The 25,398-nt window shown below is 37.4% G+C and overlaps 1 protein-coding gene across 1 annotated transcript in view; it reads left to right on the forward strand.

Annotated features, from left to right (window-relative positions):
- LOC107722356 (VPS10 domain-containing receptor SorCS2-like) overlaps positions 1-25,398 on the forward strand; it is a 135,634-nt gene that overhangs the window by 109,852 nt on the left and 384 nt on the right. The window contains exon 6 of the mRNA XM_016530682.1: positions 24,643-24,807. Coding sequence (XP_016386168.1) covers positions 24,643-24,807 — 165 coding nt within the window. The remainder of the gene's footprint in view (positions 1-24,642; positions 24,808-25,398) is intronic.

A 25,398-nucleotide genomic window follows, 5' to 3' on the forward strand; every position in this document is an offset into this window, starting at 1 on the left:
AGCATAAGAGGTACAGCCTATTGTATATACAAAATATAAAACAGCTAGATGGGATTTTAAGTAATAATCCTCCTACAAATTTTGTCCAAATAATTGCTGTTACTGTTTGCCATGTACTTTTTAAATATCTCACAGTTTTAGTTTTTACAGGTATAATAATTTAGCCATGTCTGATTCTAACGGTGAAATTGAATAATAAATAAATGAAATACATTTATAACAAATTTATAATTGTAAGAAATAATTTCTTAAACACATCCTGAAACTACATACTGTTATGATTTTACATAACATAATTAATTTCTTTCTTTCTTGAAAGAAAGAAATACTTTTATTCAGCAAGGACACAAGAATTTAATCAAAAGTGACAGTAGAGACATTTCTCATGTCATGTTTCATAAAAAATGAAAAAATAAATAAATAAAAATTAAGTAGCGAAAATTTATTTTAAATTGTAATAATATTTCACAAAATCACTGTTTTCATTGTATTTTTAATCAAATACATGCAGCCTTTTTGAGCATAAAAGACTTCTTTCAAAAACATTAAATAGTCTTACGGAGGCCAAAATGTTGAACTGTATAGTGTACATTAGAAATAGTTATTAGAAAACGAGCACTGTTTTTGTTGTTGTTTCTTTTGATGGATTATCATTTATGGTTGCGTTTAGAGAAGAAATTAAGAATGGTCACATTTTTGTTGCTAGAATTTAATTCAGGTCTGAAAGGGTTTATTTATTTAGTTTTTGTGTGTGTGTGTGTGTGTGTGTTTTAAGCATCTCAGTGCCAGACCACTACTGCCCCTAATTGGACTTACACACATGTCTCAACAGAGGTACAGAACAAACAGACTCAGTTGGAGGCTCGTCCTCTGTGTCTCTCTCTCTCTCACACACACACACACACACACACACACACACATACGGACACAAATGCAGTGGAAGCATGTGTCATTTGTGTAGCTTCCTGTTGCTCTTTACCATTATTGTGTCTCCTTACCCAGCATGCTCCTCTTTTGTGAACATCTGAGGAATTTTAATGTCTCCCTTTAAACTTGTTCTCTTTGGTTACGCAGTTAGAATCAGCTTAAACCAACTCTGTCTCATTCTTGACCATTAAGCAGCAGACTAGAAAGCTGATCTTGGGAAATTGGCTTGAGACGGAAGCACTGAAGTATGCTAATGATGGTCTGTGTGTGTGTGTGTCTGTGTGTGTGTGAAAAGGTTATCCTCGCCGGTCATGAGGAAGCAGGCAGTCTATCTGCAGCTTTGGAACCGCCTGACAACCAGGATGATGCTCATTAATGTGATCTGTGTGTGTGTGTGTGTGTGTGTCTCAATGACAGCTGGTTCATATTCCTCATATCCTTTATTCCTTCAGTCAATAAGGAATCACTGATTCAAAGAAGAGCGGAAAACAATGTTTCCCCAGAGTAAGACATTACTTTCTGCTTTCAGAATAAAGAAGATGATTACAAAGACTGTGTGACCTCCAAACCCAGTTGTTTGTGTTGTATGTGGTTATTTGTGTGTGTGTGTTATGTTGAATATTTGATGAACTTCTGTTTGTTTAATGCAAATACATGCCTCATTTCTTTCTGGTGAAGAGTGCAGTCACACTTATTGAATTGAGCCTGCTGTTAAAATCAAGCCCACATAGGCTACACATAGATATAAACATAAATACATTTACACAGCGGTGTCTTCTGATACTGTAGGGCACCGTGAAGTCAAACATCCTTCACATTCTCATATCTTAAAGCTAGTGTGTGTGCATGACAAATAGTTTGGCCTTGAATCCTGCTCAGCTTACCGTATACAACTCCATCTTGACAAAACGACTGAACATTTATGCCTCAAATCCATCTTCCAAAAGCTCCCCCACATACACTTTGTCTCTCTCACACCGACACTGCCAGAAAGATGGTCTTTTTTGTTGCTGCAATGAAGGCAGAGAAGAAGTTTGGATTTAAAATGAACGTGATGGCCTTTGTTATTTTTTGCTTAGTGGCTTTCTAAGCCAAATATGCACATTGTCTTTGTGTGCACTGACCTTAATAAGGCTAAATCCAGCCTTTAGAGAACAGACTACAAACTATTGTAATATGAATTTTTTATTGAATATATGAATATTTGGGCTCTTCAATTAGAAGGTTGTTTGCTGTGAATGACTATAGGTTTGTATCTTAAAGGGTAAATTCACTTATTTTCAACCAGCTTTTTTATTGTAACAATGTCAGTTGTATATTTACATGAACATTGCGTACTTTTTCTCCATGTTATCTGCACTGAGATGTCCCATTTATTCATCAGCAAAAGTCCACTGGATGGATCCAGAGTTTTTGTGAAAATTACAGATCGTAGCGTACTTTTGGCACTGTTTGTATCCCTGCTCATGGACAGTCAAATTGACCCCAGCACATAATGGGTATTGAAGTTTTCCTACCTTTTTGGCAAAAGGGAAAGCTACATCCCTTTTTCTCTGCTTTCTCTGGTCATGTACCACGGTGTGCTTCCAGAAAGTCTTTTAGTGAAGCCCTTTTTATGTCCTTGCCTTTCTCACTATAGTTTTTTATCAGATAAGTCATTTCGAGCTGCAACCTGTTTTATAAATCACTTGTAATGTTGCATATAAATCAACTGCAATTTAGCAACAAAGAATGCTCATGTAATTTTTTTCCCCCCAGTCTTAAGAAACAAGAGGATTTGTAATGCAACCGTAACCTTTATATAACTTTAAGCGCATATGTGGCTGGAACAATTAGTGAAAACTTTTACATTTTATCATGTATTTTAGTATATTTCGATCATTATTTAAAAGATCCCTGAATATCCATTGGCCCAAGAACTGCCCAGATTCACACAAACAAATGTAACATCTTCGGTCAGCGATTTGACTGAGAGCGGGTTGTGTGTGAACATGAGCCGGATCCAAACCAGAGTTGCGTAGTTGTCTCTTCAGTCTAGATGAATGCTTGCTACAGTCTGAAATCTGAAAATAAATATAAAAAGCTGAAATAGATGAGGCTGCCAAGGGGCATGCCATGAAAAATTGGCCAATTTGTTCCTGAACTGGAATCATTGTGCGTGTCTGGGAGGCCAGGGCTCAGCCTGCTCCCGTCACTCGTCTTCCCTCTCTTTCATTCACCATCATTCTCTATCTCTCCCTCTTTTTCTTTCTACCCTGTGTTTACTTGTAGAGCCTGTCCCCATGTTTCTCTGTCTGCTTTCATATTCCTTTCTTCATGGATAAAAATATTGAATAGAACAGTGTTTCTGTAGAAATCAAGCCAGCCTGAACACTGGGAATGCTTTAACTTAGAATCTAATATAGAAAGTTTAGTGTTTTGTTTTTGTTTTTTTGTGGACAAAATAGTTGCATGGCACAATATAACAATTTTATAAAATAGAGAATTATGTGACAGCTTCAATATGTTGGATTTTATCCAGCAAGAGTGAATATTTCCGCACTGATTGTTCTTGAGAAAGATTGCCATTGCTTGTTTGCTTTACATAGATTGAAACTGTGAACTTTTTTCATGCTTCAAGAATTTTTAGCACACAGACAACAAGAGGAAGCTAAAACTAACAGCAAAAGAGACTTTGACAATGTAGTGATGTTGCTTTTATTAATGGATTTATTATTATTTATGAACTGGAGCATTTAAGAAATAATAACTAAGTGAAATAAAAACATTATGGAGGTGAATGAAAATATATTGTTAAAGAAAAGAGCCGTAAAAGGAATGAGAGAGAAGCAGAGGGATGGAGGAATGGGAAAATCAGCAAAGCAGGTTTAGTTTCTGTCAAGCGCTCTCATTATTCTGACACAGTGACACAAAGACTAAATACAATTAGCAGGAACAAAAAAGCTTTAAACAAAATGAAGGGACGTGGTGCTGGTGGAAGTGAAGGTCAGGCTGTGCAGGCACCAGTTGGTCCAGAGAGGTGGGGATTGTTCCTTTGTGATTTTTCAGAAGAACTTGATCTTTCTTACTTTTTTGTTAAATAAATGAGACTCTGAGGCTTTGCTTTTGTTGACAGCATATGCTACTGCATACTACTATAAGATGTTTTTTTAATGAAGTCTCTTATTCTCACCTAGGACTGCATTTATTTTATTACAATAGTACAGTAAAAAAACACAGTAAAAACAGTTTGTTGTAATTGTTCTTGCTGAATAAAAATGTTTATTTCTTTAAAAAAAAAAAATACCCCAAATTTTTGAACAACAGTAGTGTGTTTATTTATAAACAATCTCATAATAAATGTAAAGATTTTTATATTTTTAATAATAAATATAAAATGGTTGTTTTGATTAAGTACTATATGATTAAAGGTCTACTGGTAATGGTGTAAACTCACTCAGGGTTAAAAAAGAAAAGAAAAGCAAAACACTTACAAAACAGCCCCAGACTGATCTTGACCGTTGTTTATCTGGCTCTGGGCTCGGTCAGGACTCCAGTGCACCCGAGCACACTTTATGTCAGTTCAATATTTCAACAGCTCCAAATCCAGACGAATCAAGAGTGCCATGCAACATGAATTATTACTCATTTTATATTGGACCGGATGTACATGCACACACAAGCACTAAAATCATGTGCATCTACATGAATTATCTCCTGATTGTTCATATTTGCACATTCATCTGGCAATCAAATTAGTTAGTATGTTGTTTTTGATATTTGTAAGACCAGATTCCTGTCGGCACCCCATACTGTGCGATACACTGTCATTATTGCACTGTATCTGAGCGAGGTACAGCTTACACTGACACCCTGTGACCTGTCATAACATGCCATAGCATCCTTCCTGCTGTACACCATAAAACTACCACACCTGCCATAGTCTGGTAAAACATGCTTCTCATGCATAATGCATATGCAGCTGTCTTACTGACCAACAAACTACACATAGGGAATATGCATAAGAGAGAGTATCAGTATGCAGCGTGAGACACCTCACCAGACGAAATCAGACAGACCACCCGTGTGCGTGGACACAACTATGTGGATGTTTTCCATAACAATGCTACGCACTGGTGCATAAAGCAGCATTTCAACATGTATTTGTGTGTATGAGCGAGAGAGCGCGAGCTGTGGCTTATGCCTCCGATGAACAAAAGAAGGATGATGTTGCAGAAACGGGAAGGGAGGGAGAAAGGTGGGATTTTTGGAAGGTGTGTGAAGGATGGGCTGGGAGACTGAGAAGATAAATTAAAAGCAAAGATGAGTGCTTAGCTGCACTCACTTCTTTGTAACAAATCTCTCACCAGAAACGGCTAGACATGTTTGTTTTGTAAGGAGATTGATGGTTTGAGCTTTTCACCATTGTTTCTGCATATATTAAGTGCTCCACTACTCTTTCAAGATAAATGAAGTGTAAACTTTCTCTTTAATTACTGTGGTAAATCGATATTTTAATGAATATGCCAAAGTTGTTGCCTTGAAAGTGAACTAAATATTTTACAACATATTTTACTACTAACATAATTTATTACCTCAAAAGGTATATGTTTATTATGACAGACTTATTAATATATTTTTTAGAAACATTAATGAAGACAAACGAAAATGTGCATTTTTTGTGATTGTTGTATCTGCTTTTGCACATAAGCTGAAATAATATTTTCCACCAAATTTCGATTTTTAGTAAAAGTAATGGAATGAATGAATGACATAAAATATTGATTGACTAAATGTACAGGATATAAGAATCAAAAGACAAACATTTAACCAAAAAATTACAAAATTATACCAGATAAGTAGATGTAGTTCATTATATGTGTGTGTAGAGCAGAGGAAATATAACTGTATGTGCTTTATGAAGTGCCTAATTTTTCTCCATAAATCAGTTAAGCTCAGATCCTAGCCAGCCATCCGAACTTCCCTTTGTGAAGCACATGAAAAACCTTCTCTGAAAACTAACAAAGACTTGTTTTTCTTTCCTCATGCCTTCGTTTCATACAAGATGTGAACATGATTCAATCAATCTTAACAAGCCTCTAGAGAGCTGAGTCATGCTTTGACTTTAATGAAAGCAGATATTGTCATTAGAATAAGCCTGTCAAGCCAGAACATGGAAAATATTGCATCATTTCCAGTTTAAGCGTTTTCATTTGTAGTCAGAGAAGTGCTCAGACCAGAGCTGTATGCTGCATAGTTATGGTAGGAAAGAGGTGTGTTATGCTGGTGTGCTTCACTGTGCCAGACTTCACTCTGTTTTAGTGAGCTTGAATGTGTTTCATCAATCCTCTGTCACCATCTTAATTAGCCTATTCAAACTGCATGACAGCCTCTGCTGACCTGAAAAAACAACTCATTATAAAGGCCATGTCACCACCAATTATTCTTTCATTTTATTTCCTCTTCTCCACTGAATTTTTTATTCTCTTTTCCAAGTCAAAACTATTAAACAGGGCTCAACAATAAGGTCCATTTGGTTCAGTAGTTTAAATTTTTAGTGTCCTACCATAATATTAAAAAATATATATTTTTAGCAATGCATCTTAGTGTCAAAAACTGCAAAGACAACTAATGTATATCTGCTCTATTGACTAATAAATTAAATCCATTCATTGGCACCAGGTGTCTTTGCTTGCTTTTCAATATCAGGGTCATGTTCATTCATAATATCTGCTGTTTAAAGAAGCATTGTTTTATTTGCTGTGCAATCAGAATTGTTAGTGAATTGAATGCAGTTATTACTTATCTGTTGTAGGTTATCCAACTAAAAGTAGAGCGCTGTGACTCTGAATAGCTCTTTACTCCTTCTGTAGATGTTCTTAGTTTGACCCTTGTTTTGGGTCATTTATGAGCAGTAGTACATTTTCACTATGAGGAACTGTTGACCACACAAGTATATTTTTAGCCTATGATGAGTAGTTCATGTAATGGTTGAAGATAGAGGGACATGAAACTTGCATTTCCCCTATATTTCATCTCTCTTTTTTGACCTGCTCATTTAAAATTCATCAGCAAACTGTAGAAAAGACAAGAGGTGAAAAAGGTATATGGTGTTAAAAAGAGTGCTGAAGTGCTTTAAAAGATCACCTCCATAACAGTCTAAATATTTCAGTTAAGATGGTCCATCTGTAACAGCCGCACGACTAAGACACACAAATGCACTTACATGCGCATATAGAGGTGGCACTCAATCTAATGTGATACGTAACTTGACACATCTCAGTATCACACCGCAGGACAGCTCTGTATCTCTCACCGTGCATCCAATCCTCTTAGTCCTGATGTGATATTTCTCTGAAAACCAAATTTGATATGTCAGACTATACGACAATAGGTGATAGGTACAACAATAGGTGACAGAGCACTTCATACAAGCCTCTTCTGTAAAGTCAGCTGTAGGGATTCAGAATGCATCCTGTGTGTGTCTACCTGTCTGTGCATGAAGGAATTATATGTGGAGTAAACAAACTGTAAAAACTAACAATCTTGCATGTTTTCTTAATAGAGCGCTGTGACTCTGAATAGCTCTTTACTCCTTCTGTAGATGTTCTTAGTTTGACCCTTGTTTTGGGTCATTTATGAGCAGTAGTACATTTTCACTATGAGGAACTGTTGACCACACAAGTATATTTTTAGCCTATGATGAGTAGTTCATGTAATGGTTGAAGATAGAGGGACATGAAACTTGCATTTCCCCTATATTTCATCTCTCTTTTTTGACCTGCTCATTTAAAATTCATCAGCAAACTGTAGAAAAGACAAGAGGTGAAAAAGGTATATGGTGTTAAAAAGAGTGCTGAGGTGCTTTAAAAGATCACCTCCATAACAGTCTAAATATTTCAGTTAAGATGGTCCATCTGTAACAGCCTTACGACTAAGACACACAAATGCACTTACATGCGCATATAAAGGTGGGACTCAATCTAATGTGATACTTGACACGCACTGGCATCACACCACAGCACAGCTCTGTATCTCTCACCGTGCATCCAATCCTCTTAGTCCTGATGTGATATTTCTCTGAAAACCAAATTTGATATGTCAGACTATACGACAATAGGTGATAGGTACAACAATAGGTGACAGAGCACTTCATACAAGCCTCTTCTGTAAAGTCAGCTGTAGGGATTCAGAATGCATCCTGTGTGTGTCTACCTGTCTGTGCATGAAGGAATTATATGTGGAGTAAACAAACTGTAAAAACTAACAATCTTGCATGTTTTCTTAATAGTATTTTGAGATACATGAATGTATTTGCTGACTGTGCCTGACCCATTTATTAAGAGGTTGGGCTGCTAGCCCTCAAGCTCCTCACCTCATTAAAGATCTACAGGCCTTGAAGGACATTACTGAAATAGCTTTCACAACACCTAGTAGATGCCTCATTGGGCTTCAGTCAATGTTTATAATGGCTAATGTCTGTGGAAGATTAAAGGTCTGTTATAACAGAGAGGTAGTTTGCATTAGCTCGCTTGAGCGTACAGGCTCACCGTTCAACTAGAGTCTCTTTAATAATAAGCCACAGGTGCTCCAAGATATAGAGAATAAATTAGTGTGAAATTATGACTTCTAAATGGCAAAAACCATATTTACTGCTTCTCTAGTCTATAAAATAAAATAATAAAATGTCAGTCTGCACAAATATACTTATTAAGACAAACAACACCAGGTCAACCTTCAAGAGAGCATTGTGTAAACGTTTAATGAACCTTTTTTATTCCCCCTCCCTTTTTTTAGAAATTGATTACATGCAACAGTGAGGACGAGGGATTAAGAAGATTTACAGATAAACAGCGATGTTGGCACTTTCAGCCACATTTAATTCAGCAAAACATTTGTGCAACACCAGCAAGCATTAATGCAGCATACTTTGACAGACAGACATGTTCTGTTCAGACACCCTTAAAGGCGGGCATACACGGTGCGATTCTGAAGGTCGGAACATCCTGAGCTCTGGCACATGTCACGATTGAGTTTATCCGAAAGTCGTACGGAGGCAGTCACACACGACACGAATTTACTACGATTTTACAAACTCTGACGTAAGCATTACGTTTCGCGCCATTCATAAAAATATGGATTCTGAGACTAATGAGTCACATGAAAATGGCTAATTGGGCCCAATTTGGACATTTTCACTTAAGGCGGGCGTACACGGTGCGATTTTTGCTGTCGTACGAGCTCGCAGGCGATTTTTTTCTCTAGGGAGAAAATCGCAGATGTTCGCATGGTCGCGGCTCGTACCGTGTGAGAAGAATTACGGGCCGATCCGAGACGTTACGAGCACATCCCGTCCTCCCGATAATTTTCAAACATGTCAAAAATCTGTCGGTTTAAATTCGTGGTGTATGTGCGGTTGAACGAGACGATTTGGCGATCCATCTGAAGTTGACCAATCAGAAGATGACAAAAACAATATAGTCTATAATAATTTTAGTTTAATTATACAGTTTTATTGTATAATTAAATTATTCATTCATAAAGCTGAACAGCCAAATTTGCTGTTCAGCTTTATGAATGAATATGCCTGTTGTATTTCCGGCAAAACGAGCAGAAATTCAGAAATGGCCTACTCCCTCTAATTCTTTATGAAGAACAGAAAGTCCATGCTTTTCTCTGCTTTTCAGCCATTCTCTTTGCCATGTCCTTTGTCTTCGTCGCACCGTGTACGCCCGACTTTAGACAGTAAAGGGTCAGAGGAGGAAAGAGGGGACCACTACTAGAGTCCAGTGTTAACCTTTTTTTTCTAAATAAGGCTGCTTTCTCTTTTAGTTTTACATTTGTTTGGTCTAGGAAGCCCATATTCAAGTATTCAAGCCCATATGCATTGTAAAACACAAATTCTGTCTGACCGCTGGCTGTGTACAAGGTGTTTTTTTATGAGAAAATGTGCCTTTTTGTGTAATGCATATTCAAGTGGCCACGTTTTTGTGTTTGTACATGCAAGTTTGGGTGTGTGTGTGTTGTGGGCTGTGCATTTGTCTCTTTTTGTGACTGGTGCGTTTTGTCCTTACTCTGTTTTTTGTGGAACAATCAGGATTTTTCCCAGTAGCATTGCCCAATATGGTCCCTGGCAATGCAGAACTGTACTATTCCGGAAATCAATAATGAACAAAGGATGAATGAGGCAATTATGATGACAAAAAAAAATGAGCAGAACAACACTGGGCCTCCAGTGGGCTGCTTTTCAAGACTGGCTGGCAGAAGAGAGAAAAAGAAAGTGCATCATTTATACACACTTACTGAACATGACATGACTGACATATGATTGACCTCAAAACCACTCTGTAATCCAACAATATACTATTTTAGTGCCTTCAGAATTCCTGTTTTGCCTTGCATCTGCCTCACATTGTTTCTTTGTTTTTTGTGCATGTTGAAATGCACACACAGAGTCTTGACTGTAAGGACCCTTCCCCTATATCCCTGAGCTATTCTGGGCTCTTCTTGCTGATCTCTTAATAACCCCCTCTCATTTTCTCAATGGGAGAGTCAAAGCGGAAATCAGAACAGTAATCACTCTGAAAGATGTTGGAAGAGAAGCATCATACTTACAGGAAAATGCAAGTGTGTGTGTGTGTGTGTGCATGTGTGTGTTTATTTTCATGTGCACCCCCTGCTGCTGCCCCTCCAAGCACTGTCATTTTCACAGTGGGTTACTGGTGATATGGAGGAAAAGAGGAGAAAAATAAAGAGGAGAAAAGCATAAGGTAGATACAAAGAGAGCATGTGAATGGAAAGTATGATAGGAAAAGCATTGTGGAAGATCACTGGTGGCAAATAACAACTTGTTATTCTTAACTCATTTCCACAGTGGTAGACTCGTGTATGTGTTTGTGTGTGTGGAAAAACTACCACACAAAGAAATGCATTTTCATTTCATTAAGCATGCTGCACACTGTATGATTTTGGCTATAATTTTGCTGTCTAAAACAAATTTCTGCAATCATAAAAGATTTTTTGGATGTCTTAATGAAAAGCGAAAATGCTAAATGTTTCTGAGAGGGTTGTGTTTACAGGTGAGATATAGAATATAAATATAAACACAATAGAATTCAATGGAAAATCTCCAACATGACAGAGAAATACAAACGTGTGTGTGTGTGTGTGTGTGTGTGAGAGAGAGAGAGAGAGAGAGAGAGAGAGAGAGAGAGAGAGAAATGTTAAGTTAAAAATGCTGATATTTGTTTATATGATGTGCAACATAAATATTTCATTATTCACATTATGATTGAACTATCAACATTAGCTTGAATATGCTCTGAAGAATGAGCTGCAGTCCAAGACTTCTGTCTCCCTTTTTTATTATTTTCCAGGCAAAACATTGCCAGCATTAGGGGGAAAAACTGGGTTTTTGCATTATAATTTCACATGGAAATGAGGATGTCAGAATGGACGTGGACTGTGAGCTAAAATGTCCAGTCTGCGCTGTCAATCTGAAGAGGAAAAAAAATCAGACGTTAACCGCTGGCTTCAGCTAGTTAGCTAACTTGAGAATATGTCCACGCTGCGAGGAACACAGGGAGTAGTAAACATCTTATGTTATTGCATGCAGATACATTGCAATACCTTTCATTGACTGCAGTGTCATCCAATGGACACAAATGCTACCAGAGACAATAGCTTGATCAAAGGACATTGAGGAAGCTCAATTTTAAAGCAGTATGCCTAACATCTGACGTGACACTGGGGCACACCTCATAAAACTAGGACTGTCCTGAGTAAACCGGGACATCTGGTAACCCAAGCCTTTAGGCTCCTGTCAGCCTAATTAATCATTTGAATGAATCCAGCCTGAACTTGAATTACTTTTTCACAGCCTATGACAGCTGATATGCAGTATGAGCGAATTGAGAAAGTGGAGGTTTAAGGGAAGTAAGCTACATTAAATTCAGCCTCAGCATCTGACAGAAGCCTGTTGTTCATAGAGTTAAACAAAGATGTATGTGGTTTTATTGGTACACTGTGTAGACCCCTTCAAATAATATGAACGCAAACATACAGTAGCTTCACTCGCAGCCCCAACCCCATCACCTTGACTGATTGATTCCCAGCTCTTTCCTGTCGCATCTACATTGGTGTTGTGGTTCACTACATAATATCGTTAGTGAAGCAAACCAAAGATGACATGCACCAACATTAACAGAAATGAAATGTTGCTGCATGCAAATTTTTATCTCCGTTTCCATTTAGATTTTTCCGTTGGAAGCCAAACCAATTCCATATTACATTACTGGTAGTGGTTTAGCACTTAGTTCTCGAGTAATGCTGTTATGTTGTGTCCTCAGGGGCACTATTTATATCCCAATCTTTCTCTGTCAAATAGACAGTAAACTGCTTCAGTCTTGCTCGGTTGTCTGCTCATGATGTGCTGGGTAATAGGTGTTTTCACTGTCACCGGTTATCATGGCTGTTGACAGAAGTCATAACCCTATCGTGGGCCATTTTCATCATGTCATAAGCTATGTGCAATTGTCAAACCATTGTCTTGTTGTAAAAGTGCATGTCACAGACCAATGTGATCCTTAACTGTTCACCCAAAAATTAAAATTCTGTCATTATTTACTCACATATATTACTTTCTTTCTTCTGTGGAACATAAAAGAAGATACTGTGAGAAATGTTTCAGTGTTCCAAATACATACAGTATCACACACACATATATGAGTAATAAACACAAACATGCTGTGCTAAATTATTCATACATGTCGCCTATTTAAGTATGACTTTTGTTTCTTATGCATTTATTATTATTATTATTTTATTTATTTATTGATTGATTTAATCTATCAACGATTGATACACAGAGAGATTTAAATATTTTATATAAAAACCTCTCAAAGGTTTTATAGTCATCAAAGAATGTTTTGTCACCAAAAAAAAAAAAGCCTTATCACAAACCTGGTTTGAATGGTCAGAGTTATATACAGTAGGTATGATAGGTAAAAAATAACTACGTTTGCAGTATCGTTGTTTTCTGCTTTGTTTTAGCAAAAGTATTGATCTGTTTTGCTGCTCACTGTGCTTCTGTTTTTAAAATAACTGCGTCATCCGCAGCTCGTAATGGTGCTTTAGTGTCTTTAGAGAGAAGCAGAGCACACAGGAAGGGCTTGAATGAAGCCTGTTTGGCTTTAGATAATATATATATATTAGAGGAAATAACACCGAAAGATCATTACAATAAACGACCCTGAGCACTTGTGGTGTGACGCGCTGCTCAATTGATTTAGAAATGGTAAAATGGTGCTGCCATTGCCATTATGCACCATGGTCCAGTTGAAACCAAGCCGACATCTGAATATGTCTTATATGAAATGTCTGAGATTTAAATGTGTCAGTTAATTCAATCAAAAAGTTACTTTATTTTAGGGAATCAACAGATGAACTGGATTTTCCAAAATATTAATGTTTTGGCTTTACCTTCTTGTTTTATCCAGATGTTTTCTCTTCACTTGAACACTTCTTACATCTGCCATGAAATAACAGCACTTTGGTATTCATTCAACTAAGATATTCAAACGTACAGTTCAAGAATGGAAAGCAGAACTCTTGATGTAATTGACTTGCATTTATAGCACCATGTGTGCCCTCTGCGACTGAATGTAACATCCTAATATCCACATGTTTGGGGAAAAAAAACTCTCTCAGGATTCTTTCTCTGTGTCTTACTCTTTTTCTCGTCCTCTGTCACCTCTTCCAGACTCTGGAAAAAGTTCCTCTACCTTGTTTCTATTGACATCCGGTAATCCGTTTACAGCTGTTCACTACAGCTGTGAAAATACAAGAACATTTGCCTCTTTTCCCTCCACACCCACAGACATTAAGAATAAATAAGGCAAGTGAGAACGAATGAGAGGAGCGAGAGAGTTTGACTAATGATGTTTCCGCGTGAGCTAAATTCCCCATTATTGACACAATAGGTAATTATTCCACCTATTCCTCTTCTTCAAAATGAGCAAGAATGTTTGAATTGGATCGTCTCCCACTCACTTGACTGGTGAGGAGTGCCTGAGGACAGCGGTCTCCACGGAGACCACATGGTAACCAGGGTAACCTGGCCTTTGACACTAGATCAGTTTTCAGAGGAAATGGGTCGAACCTTTGGCGCGGAAAGGAGGGTCTCTATTGCCTCTTACATGGTCTGCAATCATGTTTGGTTAACATTACTCACATTAGTTTAACTTCTCAGCATCGTCTGTGTCTTGGACCGTTATTCTGCCCACAGTCCAACACAGAAGCTGTTTCCTCCTTCTCAGGGTGAATCATTCAAGTGCATCCTCACTTTCTTTTTCAGAGGAGCTCTGAACTCTACTCTCCATCTTCGTCAACACTTGGCTTCCTGCTTAAAATGACAACCAAAAAAACTGCAGAAGTAATAATACAGGGAGGGTGCAATTATAATAATGCCCATTGTAGGAGTGGGCGATATACCGATAGACACTTTTTGAGAGATTTTTGACTATCTCTATTACGGTTACACGCTCACATGGCGTTGCTGTGCTATGTGGTCGCGAAAACGTATCAATTGCATGCGTTTTTAAGCATTGCTGTTTAAAAAAAGTGATTTTAAGTCTTTGAAACACAATCAGCATTGAAAGAGAACTCATTTTGCTATATGCACGCGCTGTCTGAGAGTGCTCATAGACTGCGGGAGTAACTGAGTTTTTATGTTTGTTAGTTTTTACACTTGTGTAACAATATATTGGATCCAAGCAGCTCTTAAAGTGACAGCAGTCTAATATTCCTGCTGTCTGTCATTCATGTTAATCAAATAACAGAAAAAAAATATCTCACTGCTCTTGACTAAATCAGTTTTGGAACTTTAATAAGAAGAAATATATTTCATTTACACAGTGAAGAATATGCATTGTTTTTACACATTTTATTACTGTATACAATGTAGCTTTTATTATTACTTTGTTCTACTGTAGGTTTTTTGTCCTGTTGCTTGTAATTAGTTTCTTATTCTTATTTAATTGCTGACTGTTTACTTGTCTTAAGTTAGCTTGAGTTGTTTATTTTGTTTGTTTGTTTGTTTTTTTATTTAGGCTAGTGTTTTTTTTTTGTGATAATGACACTGGTGACAGAATTCTGACATTTTTATGGTATAAAAAATTGTGCTATCATAAAGACCTTATTTAAAGCAAAATAACTATATTGTGATATATATTGTTACTCAGCATCGTCTGTGTCTTGGACCGTTATTCTGCCCACAGTCCAACACAGAAGCTGTTTCCTCCTTCTCAGGGTGAATCATTCAAGTGCATCCTCACTTTCTTTTTCAGAGGAGCTCTGAACTCTACTCTCCATCTTCGTCAACACTTGGCTTCCTGCTTAAAATGACAACCAAAAAAACTGCAGAAGTAATAATACAGGGAGGGTGCAATTATAATAATGCCCATTGTAGGAGTGGGCGATATACCGATAGACACTTTTTGAGAGATTTTTGACTATCTCTATTACGGTTACACGCTCACATGGCGTTGCTGTGCTATGTGGTCGCGAAAACGTATCAATTGCATGCGTTTTTAAGCATTGCTGTTTAAAAAAAGTGATTTTAAGTCTTTGAAACACAATCAGCATTGAAAGAGAACTCATTTTGCTATATGCACGCGCTGTCTGAGAGTGCTCATAGACTGCGGGAGTAACTGAGTTTTTATGTTTGTTAGTTTTTACACTTGTGTAACAATATATTGGATCCAAGCAGCTCTTAAAGTGACAGCAGTCTAATATTCCTGCTGTCTGTCATTCATGTTAATCAAATAACAGAAAAAAAATATCTCACTGCTCTTGACTAAATCAGTTTTGGAACTTTAATAAGAAGAAATATATTTCATTTACACAGTGAAGAATATGCATTGTTTTTACACATTTTATTACTGTATACAATGTAGCTTTTATTATTACTTTGTTCTACTGTAGGTTTTTTGTCCTGTTGCTTGTAATTAGTTTCTTATTCTTATTTAATTGCTGACTGTTTACTTGTCTTAAGTTAGCTTGAGTTGTTTATTTTGTTTGTTTGTTTGTTTTTTTATTTAGGCTAGTGTTTTTTTTTTGTGATAATGACACTGGTGACAGAATTCTGACATTTTTATGGTATAAAAAATTGTGCTATCATAAAGACCTTATTTAAAGCAAAATAACTATATTGTGATATATATTGTTACGGTGAAATAAAGTTACTCATGTCATGATATAAGATTTTAGTCATATCACTCACCCCTACTCATTAGTAGTGTTGGTAAAAAAAAAATTATAGCATTAACATTGGTCTATAACTAGCTGGGTTAACACCGCATTAAATTAAGACACAGAAATAGGAAGCATATATTTCATGGAGTAAAATGAAACGTTGTGAATTTTATTTAGTGTTATTTTATTCATTCATTCGTTAATTTATTCATTCATGTGTATGTTTAAATAGTAATCATTTAAGGAAAAGTCAGAAAGGAAAAATATCATTAAAGAAAATACAGTTTATATGTACAGTTCTGTTTTGGGGTTACATCTGCTGACTGTTTATACATCCTTTCCTCATGTCAGAATGAATGATTCTCTTAAGTCATTGTTCTGGCTCACATAACACAACGTGAAGAAATAGTCCCATTTCCTCTTGCTTTCTGCCTCCATTCTCTGTCCATCCAAATAAATAAGTCTCTCTTCGACCTCTCTGTTTTCATTATTGTCCTGTCTGGAAGTGGAATACTGCAAAATAATCTCGCCATTCTCAGGGTTTAACATGATGGTTCAATAAAAGCTAAACGAAATGGAAAAGCATTTTTTTTTTCCAAACAGAGATTTGCTGATACATAAAGCAAACAGCATTCTATTTCATTTTGGGCAGAGTGAAAGGTCAACCTTTCATTTACCCCAACTTCTATTAACTCCTCTCCTTCTCTCTCTCTCTCTCTCTCTCTCTCTACCACCCCAGTGTTATACCTCTACTGTGTGTGCAGCCATCAGAATTTAAATTGACCATGACTACACACGTCTGTGGCCTCCAAAATAACTGCCACATTTATCCATGAATCATCAGAGTCGAACAACAGCAGCCATTTTATCATTGTGAGGATGCATATTTTGTTCTTTGAGGCCCGATTTAAGCATCTGTATCCAAAGCCATTTTCCCCATTTTAGACATATCTGTGTCAGACAAACAAATTGAAATGACAATTACTCATGCGGCACAATGCTTAATGGATGATGACAGTACAAGTGCAGCTATTCAGACGTGTACCTGTGAATGTGCAGCCGTTTGATTTCACCCACGGTGAGTGCTAGGAATATTACTGGCAAAGTTTGTGTTTGCTTTTTAATCCCCACAATCCTTCAGAGGAGAGAGGTCCTGCATTTACAATAATCAGTCAGACATGCTGAAAAGTTTGAGCATGCACAGCCCGTCCAAAAATATTAGCTAGCGTGCTTCTCTGCCAAGACATACAGAGTCTGGTCTTAAACTATTTGCTTAATGCCTCTGAGATCAGTGCAGCACAGAAAAAGGCGTAAAACATTTCATGATGAAAACTGTGTAGTACAGCATGAGGTTAATAATGTAACTAGACCTCATTCACTGCAATGCTTTATGTTCACCTAAATCCTAGCAGTAGTTTTGATAGTAGCTAAATGGTCACAGAGGGCTAGTCTCGTGTAGGGTTGACCTTTTGCAATCAAGTAGACCTGTTCCTTTATAGTCGTGCCCTTGAGCAAATGACACTTAGCCTCTTGGTGCTACAGGGGTGCTGTTGCTGTAATTAGTGTAGCAGATGATGAAAATTGAAGGGCAAAGTTATAATCTCTGTCTACATATCTCTAACTGAGCTCTCAGTGTGTATGAGGTGGTACTCGGAACCAAGAGTGCCTTCTTACAACTATCATTAAACTCCTTACGATTCCTATCATTAAAATGGACTTAAAATAACTTTTTGACTTATATTTCAGGCTGTAAGAAAGCCTGGATTTTTTTTGCATATATTTACTTGATGAATTTTGTTCTTACAATAGGTACATTGATTAATTAATTTTTAAGTTATATGTGTAAAACTATTCTAAAATTATTTTAAGGGCCTTGAAGGGCCAACCCTTTATATTAAATTTGAACAGTGATTGCTTAGAGTAGCAGCTTTTAAATGAACTACTGTTTTAAAATCCTCCCGTCAAATCTGCTGTAACGTTGTTATCATAACGGAGACAAAGGCACAGATGGCACTTTTTGCACGTTTAAAGTGGTAGGCTGAGATTACTCACTCAGATCTCACTGGAGTCCGAATCAGAGAGCCCCCGCTGAGACGGGGAAGGAGATTAAGCTTTCCCTGTGGAGAATCTGTGCCGTTTTGACCCAAACAGACTGTCTGGAATCGGTGACTACTGCACATATGGAAAAATATCCACATTGGGTCCTTACTGTTATTTGATAGGCATAGGTCCATTAGGTCAGAGAAATTATGTGATTGCTCATCACTGCTTTTTTATAACAGAGTTTTAAGGTTGCAGGTTTACATGAAATCTATGTGTGCAGAAAGATCTGTAGATTTTTGTGTATTTATTTTGATAGTTCGATTATGCTTTCAGTTACCAATAACTGTAGAGTGGAGCACCAAAATGATTTTGTGTTTATTAATTTGTTCACTTGAATCTATTTGTTCTTCCACATGTCATGTATAGTCAAGTCAAGTTTATTTGTACAGCGCTTTTCACGATACAAATAGGGCTCCATAGTGTAGCACTTTCTCAACTCTATTTAACTCATTTTACTGTGTTTTTATTCATATGTGTTTTATACTAACACATTTTAACAGATTTCCTTATAAAATTACAACAGAAATTATGAGGGGAAAAAAGTCTGAAGTCTGATTCTGCTTGTATAAACGCTATATAATACGCTATGGATGAAACAGTATTTGTTTTGAGTATTGTGTGTTTATGAGAAATGGGGAATCACTGCATCATCCAGCGTAATGTAGGTTCTGGCTTCATCTATGCTTATTAATGGAGCAGAAATGATTGACCCAGTATTGACTCTGAAAGGCATTAATTAATCTACCTACATAAATCAGCAATTTTCAAATGCCGCAATTCAACTTCATCTCTCTAGCATTTAAAGAGAGGATCTAAATAAGTTCCTTTCAAGGACTGTCACAGTTCAGCTGAGTTTAGATTATTCCAAGTTTGTCTCCAGGAACATGTCTATATCATTAGTTATATACATTTATTACTGTTGTGGTATCCCACATCTAAACATGACTTTATTTTGCATATTTTATTAGTAAATAAAAAGTAAATGGGATTGGGTCTAATCAGATTGTTTCCCACCACAGTAAACCAAGACTCCAATATATGATGTATTGCTGACCAACTAAGAGACTGAAGGCTATATCAATATATATTAATAATCTTATCAGCAAACTGTTCCCACAGCTAAAATATGATGAGTTATCTTGATATAACACTTTAGAATTAGATGCTTTTTTTCAAGAAGCGCTTTCCAAGAACTACTTTTCTTTCAGATATCCCTTAAAATATAATTTGACTGTAGTAAGAGTGGATAGCCTGAAATTAATATCTACGTACGCTATCAAACTTGACCTTAGACTGAAAAGTTTTACAGCTTTAAAGCTGATGCTGACAAATTGGATCATGTTTGAAGAGCTGACAGCCAAAAAGACATCACTATGGACATGATTTTTTACCCTAAGGCAAGTTTTAATATGATCAAAGACCCTTATACACAATATTAAGCGACAAGAGATAAAGCCATGTCAGTGAAATTTTTTTTTTTCCAGTCACCAGCTGTGACCGTAACAAGCGAAAGGACATTGTTGATCATCAGTCCCACTCCTCATAACTGTACATTATAGGGCTACATCGCTTTGATCAAGTATAATTGCACTGTGTAGAAATTGCAAATTTTTTTTAAGATGCACCTTTTAACACTCTCATGTTAGCCACATCTGCATGCAGTGTCTTAAAGGAAAAACCTACAGTACATGTTTGTGTGTGTGTGTGTGTGTGTGTGTGTGCGTGCACGTTTTTGTGACATATGAAGACACAAATTTGTATAATGACATAGGTATGACATAGGTATTACAAGAAGAAGGTGACTTATGAGGACATTACCCCATGTCCCCATTTTTCAAAATGCTTATAAATCATACAGAGTGAGTTTTTTTGAGAAAGTAAAAATGCACAAAGTTTCCTGTAAGGGGTAGGGTTAGGTGTAGGGTTGGTGTAGGGCGATAGAAAATACAGTTTGTACAGTATAAAAACCATTACGCCTATGGAATGTCCCCACAATTCACAAAAACAAACGTGTGTGTGTGCATGTCCTAATGGGTATACTATTTGCACAATTTAGAGAGCACCATGTACCTATAGACTTTCCATTGCTTATCTTTTCTGTCATCAGATCTCATGTTAACTGAATCTCATCAAACTGTATCTTGTTATGTTGAGGTACAGTATCAGTGAATATTGTATCTCTGGCTAAGAGAATAGATGTCAGATTGTATTGTAATGAAAAGTCTAATTCACAGCCTTGAACTTGGAACATTAAATATCTTCTGATTGGCTGAGAATGTGTCATGTCACACAGTAGTCTCTCTTTCAGGGTGAACAAAGGACTTTTTGCTGGAAATGTGTTGCCTCTTTTCTGGATGGGACATGGTGTTAGAAAACTGATCACTTGATCACAGGATCACCCCTACATTCCCACATATTAACATCATTTAACATTGGTTTAACTACTTATCTTTTTAAGGGTGTGTTTTTTGCAATTTTTCTGCCAACAGTCAAGGTGTATATGATTACACCTTCCTCAGGTCATGATCAGAGAGCCGAGACCCCACAGTGCAGGAAACTGTATAATTGTTGCCAAGCACTGCACCTACAGACAAATGTTACATAGTAGCCCCAAGCACAAAGCTGTGATCATGCACACAGTGTTAGCATTGTTATCCCTTTTCTCCTTTTGTCTTCAGTGTTTTCATGGGTCCTCGTCCCTGGTGTAGGTGTTTGATGTGTGGGCTGTTCTTTAGTCTGAGCTGAGCCATTATGACAGGCAGGAGGGACTTAATAACAGTGCTTTCACCCTAAGCATGCTCCTGACAAATTACCTGTGTGAGACCTGGATTTAGAGAAGGGTCAGTGGAAAGATCACGCTCTCTCTCTCTCACACACACACACACACACACACAAGCACAGACAAACACACATTTCCTTTGTCTCCCTTGAAAAGGGAGTCTCTTCACTGGCCTCTGTCCCTTCACACTATCATGCAGACATAATAGATGCTTAATGTCTATTCAAAGTGTTTGATGTGTATGGGAGAATATTTCCATATTCCACATTTGGAGAGAAATAAAGAGAGAGGGGGATCTGTATATGTGTGATGTCACAAGCGTGCCTATTGGCAGAGCGGCTTTCTTAAAGGGATAATTCACCTAAAATGAAAATTCTATCATTATTTACTCACCCTTACCTTAACCTGTATGCAAAAGAATATTTTTTCACAGGTTTTTTGACTATACAGTGACAGTTCATAGCAATCATGTCAATGTCAATGTCTAAAAAGGACAAAAAGCACCATAAAAGCATTCCTTATATATAATTCATATGCTATATTTCAATACTTTTGAAGTCACTCAATAGTTTTGTGCAAGGACAAAAATGAATTGTAAAGGCATAGTTCACCCAAAAATGAAATAGCTGTCATAATTTACTAACCCTCATGTTGTTCCAAAGCTGTATGATGAGTTTCTTTCTTTAAAAACTCCTAAAAGAAACCTAAAAGAAGATATTTTGAGTAATGTCTCAAGTGTTTTTTGTCAATGGTCAACTCAAAATATCTTCTTTTATGTTCCACAAAAGAAAAGTCAGGTTTGGAACAACATGAGGGCAAGCAAATGAATTCAGAATTCATTTAAGAGTTAATATCCACTCCATTGTTATGTTCACTTAAAAACCACTGAGACTAGATTGAATCACTGAGTTGAACTTGAGTATTGGACAGATTTGTGAATGAATCGTGTTTTTTTGTTTTGTTTTCTTTTGTTTTTTTTAAACCAGTTTTATGAACCGGATCTGCTGGTTTAAAAGAAACTATACACGTTTCCATTTAGAACGACTTCAGAAAGATTAAATGATGACAGACTTGTGCACTATGCCTTTAATCTGTGCCACTGTCTCTTGACCCCACTGTCTGTTGAGGACTCTCACTAAAACAAGCTTCTCTTGTAGGGAATCCTATTTTTCTTTCTCTCTCTGAGAGGTGCATCAAAATTCTAAGCCAGAATGCAAACCCAAGCAGGTCTCGGTTGTTTCAGAAGAAGCTTTCAGCATTCAAACAGCGCTCCACAATTCTCCCCCTCGGCTTTGTGCAGTTGAGTATTGAAAATTTGCCGTTGCCGCAGTCAGTTTTCTTCAAGTCTGTCTTTTGTTCCAGTGGCTGAGCTCAGGTGCACAGAACAGACCTCTCTCACTCTCTCCCCCTCTTCATCTCTCTATGCTTCTCATTTTCCCGCTCAGCACTGACTGGATATCAAACCTGCCAATTTGCATATGAAATTGGGTGGAAAGCAAAATTAGTAGAGGTGCATTGAGTAAAAGCAGTGACACACATGTACACACAGACATGTTTGTCTCTTTCGCTGGCTGTTCTGTTTACAAAGTTCCACTGCACCGAAAGACTCAGCGGAGTGTTTGAATTAGCGACTCGTTCAGAGCTTTGTTGCGTGATGAATATTACTGCTGTTCATTAGCATGAGTAATTAGGTCAATACGATCACGTGGTCTATTTCATGAATGCTGTGTAAAGGTGAAGCATTTAAACATGGCACTTTCAGAGGAATGTTGAGACAAGCGGTATGATTGTTCTCTCATGTTTCTACATAAAGTTGTCCGCATTGTCTTTCATCCAATCATGAGTAGGCATACAAAGCTTGATTCTTCTTAAAAGACACTATGTGACTTGCCTATTGTGAGAGAGGATCCAGTTGGAGATCTTTTAGTAGATTATCTTATAGCCGATTACATGACCTACAGACAATTGCTAAAACCTCATTCTGAAGTGGCAGTCAGACATCATCGCAGATTGGTGATTACGCTCTTAAAGCGCCATTAGCCACCACATTCTGCCCCATGTTGTTTTACCGGCCTCTGTAGCCTCTTCCAGCCCTGCCAGCTCGCCATACTCCTCTGGGACAACCGCAGGATGTTGTTTGATGGCTTTTATCCACAGACCACAAAGGGGGCTCTGTGCTAAACTCTGCGAGTTATTGCTTTAAGAGGGAAGTTTTACAGAGAGGAGATTCTTTCCTTTTTCCCCTGGAGTCTTTGTTTTGGGATGGATAACTTGTTTCACAGAGATCCCTTTGAGAGTCTCTCTGTTTGGCAGTCCCCTTGAGGATCCCTGCTTGTTTTTTCACTGCGCATTTGGTTGAACAACAGCGCCACGTAAAGGTAGTTAGCGGAACTGCATATTACTATAAAGTTCAGTTTATTTGATAAATTCACACAACTCTGGGTCATTCAGAGGCATAGACTTTATTCCGTTTTTTTTCTGACTAAGTGATTGGCTTTGGTTTTGCCTTTATGTTTCCTCTTTATCTTTTATTTGTAGCCTACATGTATTTTTTTTATGTGTTGGGCAACAAAAACACAACAGAGACATTAGTGCACTTTAGCTGAAGGCCCCATGTGGGTTAAATTGTGCGTGTGTCTGAGTGTAATATAAAGTAGTTCACAACTTTACGGAACTTTATATATATATATATATATATGGAGGCACCTTAAATATTGCACAAAAGATATTGCACAAAAAATATTTTATATTGCACATACAAAAATAAAATATTGCACATTCCTTTATTAAAATATTAAATATTAATATAAAATATTTATTATAAAATATATTTGTGCAATATTTAAATATTGCACAAAAATACTTTATATTGCGCATATAAAATAAAATTTAAGATACTTTAATAAAAGGTTTCACTCAGTAAACAATGCTTTACTGTCTAATATGTGTAAACTAACGAACATACATCTTGGCATGCAGTCACTGAAGACCAGGGGCGTCAGACTGGGGGTAAAACCAGTACTGATTACCAGGGCCCCAAAGGAAGAGAGGGCCCTTGAAAAGTATGGAATATATTTTATTTTACCTGGATATTTTCGTTTCCTAATTAAATTTCATAATGAATGTCAGATGAAACGTAAATTTTGTGTATTGGCTGAATAACTTGGTTGATTGACTGACGGTTTCATGATCCCACCCCCCTTGCACACTCCTTTTCCATCCATCTGAGGAAGACAAACTTTTGGCTTACAGCAAGGAGGCGAAGGTCAGTGATGAAAGTGTGGGCCAACACAGATTAATGCAGTCGAGTAAATGACTATTAATGACACCAATTGAAGTCAGTGTTTTTTTGGCAGCTCCAAACCGGTTGCTCACAAGATCATAATGTGTCTTAATTCCAGCTGCATGTTTGTAGCTTTTCTTGTCAGGCTCAACTGCCTGAATTAGTCTTTGTAGCTTTTTCAGTATTAATGATTTAGGTCTCGGCTGAACACCTTGACCAACTGTTCTCAACACATTTCTCACCCAGCTTTGTTTATTGCTCTGCTTTTTGCTCCCGGGATCTTGTGCAACGCCCCTGCTGAAGACATTGTGTGTTTTAGGTGATCTTGGTGAGCTCCAGCATCAGTGAACGTGACCAGATGCTCTTCATCAGCACAGATGAGGGTTCATCCTTCCAACGGCAGCCTGTCTCCTTCACCGTGGATACACTCCTCTTCCATCCATCTGAGGAAGACAAACTTTTGGCTTACAGCAAGGAGGCGAAGGTCAGTGATGAAAGTGTGGGCCAACACAGATTAATGCAGTCGAGTAAATGACTATTAATGACACCAATTGAAGTTTTTTTGGCAGCTCCAAACCGGTTGCTCACAAGATCATAATGTGTCTTAATTCCAGCTGCATGTTTGTAGCTTTTCTTGTCAGGCTCAACTGCCTGAATTAGTCTTTGTAGCTTTTTCAGTATTAATGATTTAGGTCTCGGCTGAACACCTTGACCAACTGTTCTCAACACATTTCTCACCCAGCTTTGTTTATTGCTCTGCTTTTTGCTCTCTAGCATATTGGCATCCTCATTATTAGAGTTATGAGCAGCACTGTTTGGCCTTCGGGCTATGGTTGTCTCTCGCTAAAGAGCATGTTTACATTGTTAACGGCTGGGTGAGCAACGAGGCAAGATCTGTGTGTGTGTGCGTGAGTGTTTATGTGCAGTTGATGAATTGCTAAAACCCCTAGACACTGCTTGCAACACACTGCATTTATCATCTCTGAGATTAAATGGAAAAGACAATGAAAAGTGTGTATTTGTCTGTGTGTGCTGTTATGGTGCAGTTTGATGGGTATTTTCCATGCAAGTGGTG

Source organism: Sinocyclocheilus rhinocerous, unplaced genomic scaffold (genome assembly GCF_001515625.1).
Source record: "Sinocyclocheilus rhinocerous isolate Xijiao unplaced genomic scaffold, SAMN03320098_v1.1 scaffold1115, whole genome shotgun sequence".
In the NCBI taxonomy this organism is placed as follows: domain Eukaryota; kingdom Metazoa; phylum Chordata; class Actinopteri; order Cypriniformes; family Cyprinidae; genus Sinocyclocheilus; species Sinocyclocheilus rhinocerous.